The sequence below is a fragment of the Rhamphochromis longiceps genome, linkage group LG1, assembly GCF_057381845.1.
Source record: "Rhamphochromis longiceps isolate RC_006_pf linkage group LG1, R_longiceps_female_GT1.1, whole genome shotgun sequence".
Classification (NCBI taxonomy): domain Eukaryota; kingdom Metazoa; phylum Chordata; class Actinopteri; order Cichliformes; family Cichlidae; genus Rhamphochromis; species Rhamphochromis longiceps.
Genome location: NC_140557.1, coordinates 20,735,931 through 20,746,460, shown reverse-complemented (window position 1 = coordinate 20,746,460; position 10,530 = coordinate 20,735,931). Strand labels below are relative to the sequence as shown.

Genomic DNA, 10,530 nt, shown 5'->3' with positions numbered 1-10,530 from the left:
CAATGACAACAAAAATCACAAGGTGCACGCTTAGTATACCTGTCTGGGGATGTATTTGGCATGTATAAATTTATGTTTAGTTGAATTACAACACAGCAGCCCTGCAAAAGACTGGCGAACTGTCTAGGGTATACCCCGCCTTTCACTTTACTAGCAAACTAGATAAGAAACATGCATAGATCAGTAAATATGCTACAAATATATTATGACACACCATTCTAATCTGACATTCCATTCAGTGTTATAAAATATAAATATGATTGTGTAATTTGTATAAAATACAGATGTTGGCACTCATGGTGTCCTCGGCAATGTTTGTGCAAAGTTTCAAGATTGGTCCACTTGTCTAGGAGGAGATAGAGAACACATAATATATACACTACAGTCATTATAGTATGACGATAGCTGGATAAAAGGTTAGCAAAAGGGATGGATGGGTTGGTACACATCAGTTTTGGCCAGCACTCAGTCTACAGAAAAGGGGTGGAACAGGTGTTTAATGGGGTCCCAGCTGCTCGTTTTTGCCTGGGGCTCTCTTTTAGAAATGTAATAAAGCTGTCTCCATATACCGCAGATGTGAATTCATCATTTTTTAATAGCTTATTGTGGGGAGGGATATAGGTGCTCATTACAGATTGAAGATTTAGCACAAAAAGAGGGAGAGAGACATAAATGTCCCTGCCTTGAACCGTGGTTAGTCGCCATCTCAACCATCTCAGCTGGCTGTGACTGAAGAGCAGATGTGGCGGACAGTGACACAGTAGTTGCTGAACTCTCATCTGTAGATTGTTAAACTGGTGTTTTGTAGTTAGATGACCAAAAATATTTTTCCTATAACCGGACATCTGCACTGCAGTGTGGCAGCAGCAATTCGGAGCAAACAGGGGTAAATATTTGACATTGTCACCTCACGAAGGTTCAAGGTGTGATAACGGCTCTATTCGGTGTCACTGCAATAAAAAATCTGAAATGTTGAGCACAACTGAGCCTGCAACTCCAGTTTTATCACAGCCCTGCTGTGTTGCTCAGGCCTCTTATAGATTGTAGCCAGGAAATGTTTAAACGTTACTCAACATTCAGAACTGCTTGTGCTACTTTTTTTTAAGTCAGTACATTTTATGACTGTTGTGCAACAAGGGTCCCTCAAACATGTTACATTTCCCGATAAAACAAAATGTTATCATTTTGTGGGTTTTGTTGCAGTTTCACACCAATGAATGTGAAACAGTCAAAAATACTTCATGAGAAGTTGAAGTGTGCACCAAGGAACTTTCTCATACTTATGTATGGAGTTGCATTAATGTAAAGTGTAAAATGATGAAATTAATAGACTAAAGCTAATGTAGAAAAGTAATGGTGAAATGAAATCATTTCCAGGAAACAACAGAAGCTTACATTTTTGTTTATTTCAGTGAAATTTCACTCATAATTTTTAATTTCATGATCTGCTCAGTCGATGTCCAAGCCATTGGGAATTGCTTCATGTGAAGATAAAGTTCTTGTATCACAGAGAACTCATATAAAATCCACCTATAGTTACTATTTTGAATATTAGGATTGTTTTAGAACCCAATTAATAACCACAGAGAAAAAAACTTCCTATCATAGACACAAGGGTTTGTACAGTTTTAGTCAAATAAACCTGCATCAGTGATCATCAAATCGTCAACATCCTTTTATTTAATTTCTTCTTTCCACTTCTGGCTTCAGGGAATGACATATTCACAGATGTACTTTTTCAGGCTGCGACACACCTCATCATACCACTTTCCTTGTGCAGCCACTGAAAGAGCAACACAGCTCTCCCTCTTCGTTCCTGTGGGCTGCTTCTTGGAGCGATCCCAGTTAAAGAAGCGGACTGGCTGGCTGTTGACATCGACATACTCGCCTTCTTTCACTATGTCTGCCACACCGATCCAGAAGTCCTTAGACCCGGGAGCACTCCTCTTTGCATAGTCTCTCAGTTCATTGTTTTCCAACATGTCCCGCGGTGTTGCAAGAGTTCCACCTTGTGCAATGCAGTCTTCATTTGCTTCATGGTAATGTTTGGGTTCCTCAATTGTAAGATAACACTTTCTATGAACTTTGATGCCCCGGAGACACACTGAAAACACAAAGCATTTACTTCATGAATTAATGAATGGTAAAGTAACACTATAAACTAGTCCCATCAAATTACATTGCAAGAACTATTCATGTAACCATCATGCAGCTTGCAAGTGAACCTGTTACTTTGCATTTAAAGGCTTCTTGGAGTGTTGCTGCCCTCTGCTGATAAGCTGGCACCATAAGGTTCATTCTACAATTAGGGGTACGCTTCATGTCTGCAGGCTGTATTGATCAATTTCATTAAATATTAATTTCAAGAAATTATCAAGTTTATATTCAGGCACATTTCTCTTTAATTAATACAGAAAAAGTCAACAGTTTTCATAATTTATATAGCAGAAAATTGGTATGCTATATCAGAATTAGCCTTTTGAGTTTGTGTATTAATTTAATTTTTATTTCTTCAAAGTCTCTTCTAACCCATTGATTTTCATTAAATCATTCACTTTGTGTTCAAGAAATCCTTGTTAAAGATTTAAATTCCTTCTGTTGAGGGAATTTGAAATGGTCAACTGTAACTTGACCTCAGTAGCTGATTAAAGAATAATTTGCTCTTCAGCATCCTCAGCAGCCTCTTCTCGGCCACAGAAAATCCAGTGCTGTTCTCAGACTTCAGATTTTGAAATCAAATAGGTGGAAAACCTCCCAAGAGACTCGAGGACTTTCTATGACACTGCTAATATCTGACAAAATATTGAATTTAAACATTAGCACTTAAGCAGCAGTTGATGGATTTTACACACTATAGGAGTATGTTGTGAAAGCGTCTCGATTATTATTTTTTCTTCCTTTTTTAGTTGATATGAAATGTGCGTCAGATTACAGAATCACTCTGACTTTTAAACTCTGGCTATTAAGTTATAAATGCAGCACTGTTCACACTCTTGCTCGTCTTACTTGTCTGTACATTAATATTAATTTATCAGGAATGCAGAAACGCTCTCACTAATACCTGTCTGCAGTGCCTGCATCTCTTTCAGAGAATTGACCTCCTGCCACAACCTCTGGAGCTGTGACATCACATCCTCCTCCTCTGTAGCTGCACAAGGAGGAGACAATTAAGAAAAAAACACACACACACAGGTCAGATAAAGCCATGATTTGATAGGATTTATACAATTACCTCCAGACTGGCGAGGTGAAACAGCCTTCCTGGTGCGAGATGGACCGCTGTTGCAGATGTGGAGCAAGGAGAAGCTGAGGACGAGGAAGACAGGGAGGCCCAGGCGTGCCATGTCTGCGGCCAGCATACAGGACACAGTGGCCCACGTTGTGCTGCTGTGAAAGGAACCAAAAGCTCTGCAGGCTGCTCAATATATACAGGTCCTCTGTATGCCTTTCCCTGTACACTCTTAGAAGGGATGTGTTAAAATTGACACATCATGTGTTAAATTTTAACACATGTGCTGCATCAGATTAGGGACAACACATGATGTGTCAGTTTTAACACAATTAATGTGTCTGCTCCTTTAACACATCTTCTGTGTTAAAAAATGTAAACACAAAGATGTGTTATTTTGACACAAAGATGTGTTAAAATGTGTACATTTCAATTTTTTTAAAAAAAGGAGAAAAAAGATGGGTATATATTATACATTTATTGAATTCCATTTTTTATTTGGCATATTATAAATCATTACAAACTGAATGAACAACAGCTGTCAGAATCTTTTCAATTAAAATGTTTTAAATTCAATTTTAGCCAAAGCTATATCACAATTTTTACTTTACAAAATCAAACAAAATTCATATCTGACTAGCTTTCTATCTCTCTAGATCATTAAAATGTCAAAAAAATTTGAGGGCAATATATATGATTGCCCTTTTTTCAATTTTTTCAATATATATATAATGTTCTGATATAATCCAGACAATACATGAATTAAAATTTTTAAAGGTAACAATTGTCATCTTCAACAAATTGTCAACATTTAACAAATGTGCAGTTGCATGCAAACAGAAAAACATACATTTTGGCGAATATAGCATCCAGGTTATACAATTTTGTACCTTGGGTTTAAATACGAAAATCAAAAATTTCAGCCAATCAGTTCATATTGTCTGACCTTTCCACTGCATAGGCATAAAAATGGTCAGTCCTGATAAGCAGTGTATTTGACAAAGATGCCAAATGAGGTTTCTCACCTCTGTGAACAGAGACTCTCTACATTTTGGACAGGTGAACATTTTACTTGCATCCTTTAATCTGTGCAATCAGCTCCAGTACTTTGGTTTTCCTTTGGGTGGACAGCGGCAGGTCATAGACAAACTCAAAGAAGGTGAAGACGGAGCCAAGTGGTGCTGGATAGGACAAGTTACATACCCAGTACAGTTTGAAAAGCTTATCCACAGCACATGTCAGGCCATCATTCAGAGAAATGGTTACTCTGTCATTCTTAGCAACAATGATGTACTGCCTGGTTGCCCTCTTTAGATCACCGATGCATATCAGCTGGGGTTGGTGTGTTGTGGATGATGCTTCAGGATCACTGCAAAGCGATGCAATACTTGTTCCAGGCTTGGAGATGGGGAAGATAAAGATAGTATTCAGTGAGGTGTAGACAAATGCTTTCCTCAGGTAAATACCGTGAGAACTTTACTGAATACATACCAGTGCAAAAAAGGCTGCAACGACTGGCACCAACTGGTGGGAGTAGGTGTGTTAACACATGGCGGGGGGGTTCTTGTTTCCAGGGCAGCTACTGATTTGAGCTTCGGAATGATACTGGCTTCTAGGGCTGCCACGATTTGTCGACTAGTCACGATTACGTCGACTATCAAAATCGTCGACGACTGATTTAATAGTCGACGTGTCGTTTGAAGCTTTGTAAGATCGCAAAAGACGCAGGAATAATAGCAGGATTTAAGAGTGTAATAACGGACTGAAACAGAAGATGGCAGCACAGCATGTACAAGGATGCCAGCTGCCGTTAAACCCCGAAGAAGAAGAAGCAGCTGTGTCCCAGAATTCATAGCGCGGCCCAGCTTAGTTTCCAACAATGGCGGTAGCTAGTTAGTTTTAATATTACTCTTATTATTCTTTCTGGGTCACAAAATAAACGTTTAACATATTTTCAGGCGAGAATGTAGCTGTGTAAACCTCAAATATCTGCTCAGTTTATCAGGACACCACATATTTTCAAAAGCGCTCCGACGTTTTCGGAGACGTCTGTTACCCACTAGCTCGATAGCTAGCCGGGGGCTAGGTCACTAGCGCCGTGAGAACACCGGACTCCCGGCAAATTGTTTTCAAACCCACCGCCGTCTTTCGCGACTCAGGTTAAATATATATGAGTCACTTAGATAAATTAAAAATGTTGTTGTTTGGCTTTTTTTTTTTTTTTTTTTTTTAGTATTTTATTTGTTCCTGAGTAAATCGGTTTGGCTGAGATTAAAGTTATAGTTTTTACACAGCTGAATAAACGTCAAGCAGACAGCTGATCATCAGAAGTGTGAGATGCTGGAGAATATACTCCGGTGTCCTGTTATATTTTAGATAGCAAGGAGTTTATTAAACTTTACCGAAACAATCTGCAAATTTCATTAAAATTGAATAAACTATCATCTTGTCTTTATTTTTAGTTAGCACCTTAAAAGCTTAAAGCTGTAAGCTAATGATAGTTATATAAGAGCAGATGCTGCTGGTGCAATAAGCTGTAGTTTTACGTCCAGTGGATGATGATCTGATTAGTCGACTAATCGCATAAATAATCGGTGACTAGTCGACTATCAAAATAATCGTTTGTGGCAGCCCTACTGGCTTCCCATTTTCGCAAAAAGAGGTCCACCTTTCCTCCTGTAAGATTGCCAAACTCCAAGTCCAGCCTACGGAAATAAAAGAAGTGTTTACGTTTAAAATGAAGCATTAAATACATTAAATCAAAAGTACATTCTGTCCATTTGGTAGCTGAAAGGCTAAAATCAAACTTTATAGTATCACATTTCTATTACCCATTCCACATCAAGCTTACCTACACAGTGAAACAACAATTTACTTGGAGTGGTATTTGAATACAAGTCCATTATTCCTTAATTTTAGCTATGATTTGGGTCCCATCAGACCCTGAGAAAAAATTAGGACTTTTTAGCTGATGTTCAACTTTCTAGCAGACAATTTCCACAATGAGAGACTGGATCATAATAATGCTCCTGAGGAAGAAAGGACAGAGGTATATGGGTAACAGCTGAGCAATTTTAACTGAGAAAAAAAGCTCTAATAAATAATTAGATAAAGGTTAAACGATACACAGTAAGTGGGAACAAGTGCAATTTACAGTATGTAGTGGAATTTACATTATTAAAATGCTAAATTTACTTACAAATCCTTCCCCCTGTCCTGCCACTTAAGGGTGGAAAAGTGGTGAGGATGCTTTTTGCTACAGTTAGCTTCTCTGCACTAAGAGGGTAACTGGAAAACAAACTTTTTTACTTCTGTGCACTTCAACATTTTTAAAGGAAAACATTCATTGCAAAATTTTAACAAAGTACAGTAAAGTGCTATACTTACTAACCACACCTCTCCACCAAATCCCCAATGCAAGTCTTCACAAGGAGCCTCCTCGATGGCACCGACAGGTTTCATACTCCTTAAGAATCTGTGGGGCTTTCCTGAGTGACTTCAGGGGTTGACTTTGTTCTTCTGTGGTAATGGTAGACTGTGTAAAGGCAACACCAGACACTTTACCTCTCTGCAATAATCTTCAAAGTCATGACAGCAAATTTCCACAGAGCATAAAAGCACGAGTTTACTCAAAAAGCTGCAGCAGAAGAAGGCGGTTTCTTAACTACGTGATTATAACGCAATGACTAAAAGAAATTCTGAATAATAAATAAATTGATTTTATCTTCTAGTTGCTACTTGGTGAATAAATCTGATCCTGACTAATAGTGATGTCTGTGGCACTGCTGACAATAAGAATTTTTTTTTTTTTACAAATTTCTTTCTCATCTATAAAAGTGGTTACAAGGACTTTGACAGATTCTAAGTTGTCATATGTGTGCTGAAAAAATGAAACACATGGCTAAATAAGTAAGATAATTTGCATGGTCAAGTTGCTGTTGTTTGGTTTTTTAAATAACACTGACTATTACTTCCTCAGAAGTTCTGCATAAAAAAGAAACTATATCAGAGCATGTTTCCAGCAATAAGCCTTAAAAAAGAATGTGCACATACTTTAGTTAATCATACTAGATGCAAAAACTGCTTTAACTGCTTGAAAAAATAATTATCTCTGTCAATATGAGGTATATTTCATGTTAAAGTTACTCAGTCTTTATTCCTATTCTCTGCTAGTAAACGAATGGTCGCGGTGATAACTACATTTGCTATATTCAGAGCTAACCACAATATTGTCATTTTACTCAACACTGCTACGGTTAGGTGCTGACTCTGGCGTTGCTCATAGACAACATAATGCCTGTCGGAGCCGCTAGCCAACTACCACACTGGTTCTAAGAGCAATTTCTGAATACTCTAATACATAAATAAAGTAAATAGATAAATACATGAATAAAGTAATACATAAAAATACTACCAAAACACATTAACTCTAATGGAGTATGGCACGAAATCCAAGAACTAATAATAAAATTAAGAGTAGGATATGTTAGCAAGACTGTTACATTAAGGTTAGTTAGGTATAGTTAAGCAGTAATTAACTTAAACTCTAAACTCCTACATAACTCCTATATTTTATATAAATTCACATTCTTCCAGAAACCCGGCATATTTTCAGTACATTAAGATAAACTGGTAAATGATACTTACTGTAAGGTCTGACAACATACTAGGCGACGTAACCTCCATCTTTGTCTCCTTTGTCTCAGTGGCGCGAAAGATAGCGCCCCCTTCCCGCCGCCGGTATGTCATGTTGCTGGGCAGAATTTGTTTCAATTTTAAGCATGTGTGTTCTTACTCATTTCATTTTCTACTTTTGCTTCAATTATATTCACATGTTATGGTCAAAATTAAGCCTGTTCTTTGTGGATACTTATGCTTATAGTATAGCCATGGCCATTAATTGGTATGCCATACATATTGAGAAATAAAAAATTAATCCTCTTTCAGAATTTTAGTACACCATACACACCTTGGTCCACATTACATTATAAAATGTTTTATTTGTTGAAAGTAATGAGGAAAGGATTAAGGAAAACAAACAATAACTAAACATTTTATTTATTCAGTTAATATAGTTATAATACATTGTTAATCTACAATTTATTTCACTAAACACAGGGCTAGCATCAAATTACTGAGCTGCTAATTTTAGGTCCTGTTGTTAGATTCTGAAAATAACACACAAAATGTGTTAAACTGTGCAACACATCAAGTGTGTTAAGCGTTTTACACATTTTTTCAATGTTTACACATTTTCTTACACATGTTATGTTAAAATTTACACAAAATGTGTTAATAGTGTAACAACACATTTTTTGTGTCATTTTTTAACACATCCTTTCTAAGAGTGTATTGGCTCTAAATGTGTTTGTTTTTGCCCAGACATCAGGAGGAGGTGAGGGAGGTTAAAAAGGGTGGAGGCCAATAATGATTTCCTTGTGTCGAGTTATTTTTAGATAAATATTTACTTGGGACAAGGTGCGCTAAGAAGCATTCACTTTCATTTCACAAACAAACCTGAAATCCATTGACTGCTTCAATACTACAGAGTGTTCTTCCTCTTTTCACATGTTAAGTTTGGACGTAATCAACTTGAGACTTGAAAACTTATACCACCTCTTAAGTGTCAAATGATGCAGCCTGGCAGTGAATTATCATTGTGCTCAGGAAAGGTTTAACCAACCACTTCAATAAATTTAAGCAACTAAATATACCTGGTACATCAATACAGCCTCGCTCTAGGCCTGTTTCAATCACAGGGACAGTTATGCAATATTTGAACATAAGGCTGCTATTAGAAGTCCAGTTTACAGCTTTAATGCAGGCGAGTTATTTTTAGAGGGAGATGTATACAGATGGGAGTGGGAGCTAAATAAGAAAAAAAAACTATTGGGCATATTTGCTCAATATAGCTATTCAACTGTCAAAACCAGTTCAAGCACGTTTTCCTATTTTAGAATCTCAAACTGTTTTTTTAATAATACATCCACCCCCTGAGTGACATATTCTCTGGAATAATGCATTCCAATTATTTATTAAGAAATTTAATACATATAGATGCATATATGTCAACATGATGCGGCGAATGTGTGAGAAACAAACAATCCTACAAAATGAGCTTTTATAGACTTGTTGCTTAGTATTCAGTGGCAGGAATAAAGTTGTGCAAGCACATTAATGTATGATGTTCGAATGCAAGCTACGTAGCAGGTTATTTCTGGTTTGACTAATAATTGCTCATTGCTCAAGACCAAATGTGTGTGAATCTTCAAATAAGGCGGCGTTTGCAGCAGTTTTGCCTAGAGTGCACTCCTGATTCTGACCAAACAAACTGGGGGGAAATCACAGCAAAAGCCAAAATGAAACGGAGTAATGTTCGACCACCATCGTCATTAGACACAAGCACCATTGTCCTCCTCTGAGATCCATATGTTCTTTAGCAACACAACTGTGTTTCAGCTCTCTGTTTAAAGAGAAATCCCTGATGCTGTTGTCATCTTGTGCAACACTGAAGGCTTACAAAGAATCTGATTTACTTGTATGTCATGAGTTTTGTGTTTCAGATTCCTGTTAATATATTTTGATATTATGTTTCAGTTTTTGTTTTGTTTTGGGTTTTTTTTATTCCTTTTTCTATCCTGGTATATCATGAGTATTATTATTTTGAGTGTAGTCCCTGCTTTGATTTCATAGCCATCTCCTCATGGGTTTCCCTGTAAGTCCCTTTCCCCTCTTGTGTACCTTTTTCTTCTCCTCTCGGTCATCCGGTTACTTCCTGTTTTACTTTCAAGGTGTTTTTTACCTGCAATTTTTCTCCTTTGTGATTCTCAGCCCCACCTTGACTGTCTTCACTTGTCTTGATTAGTTTCAGCTGTGCCCCGATCCCCACCTGTTTCCTGGTAGTGTATAACCCTGTGTTCATCTTTGTTTGCAATGTTCATTCCTTTTTGAATTTCTTCCTTGGTGCATTATTTACTTTCATGGTGTGTTATCCTGCTGTAGACCATCAGATGGGTACACTGTCGACATTAAGAGATGGACACGGCGTGGTGTTTAAATGATGCTCAGTTGCTACCAAGAGGTCGAACATTGTGCTAAGAAAATATCCCCCACACCATTGCACCAGCAGCAGTCTAAACTGTTGACATGAGGAATGCTCTCACGCTGTTTACACCAAATTCTGACCTTACCCTTCAAATGTCACAGCAGAAATCAACAGAGGTGTGGACTCGAGTCACATGACTTGGACTCGAGTCAGACTCGAGTCATTAATTTTATGACTTTAGACTTGACTTGAAAAA

The 10,530-nt window shown here is 37.5% G+C and overlaps 1 protein-coding gene and 1 pseudogene across 2 annotated transcripts; both read right to left on the bottom strand.

The window, feature by feature from the left end:
* Positions 1-1,672: 1,672 nt before the first annotated feature.
* clec3a (C-type lectin domain family 3, member A) lies at positions 1,673-3,370 on the bottom strand. 2 transcript variants are annotated; one of them, XM_085411230.1, is made up of 3 exons: positions 3,233-3,370; positions 3,062-3,148; positions 1,673-2,104 (listed from the first exon to the last, which is right to left on the bottom strand). In XM_085411230.1, the coding sequence occupies exons 1-3, from the start codon at positions 3,357-3,359 to the stop codon at positions 1,707-1,709; spliced, it is 612 nt and encodes a 203-aa protein (XP_085267356.1). In that variant the 5' UTR covers positions 3,360-3,370; the 3' UTR covers positions 1,673-1,706. The 2 variants fall into 2 exon arrangements, with proteins under 2 accessions (XP_085267356.1, XP_085267362.1); XM_085411236.1 differs by lacking the exon at positions 3,062-3,148.
* A 344-nt stretch (positions 3,371-3,714) lies between these two features.
* LOC146678658 (uncharacterized) lies at positions 3,715-7,978 on the bottom strand (annotated as a pseudogene).
* Between the last annotated feature and the right edge of the window lie 2,552 nt (positions 7,979-10,530).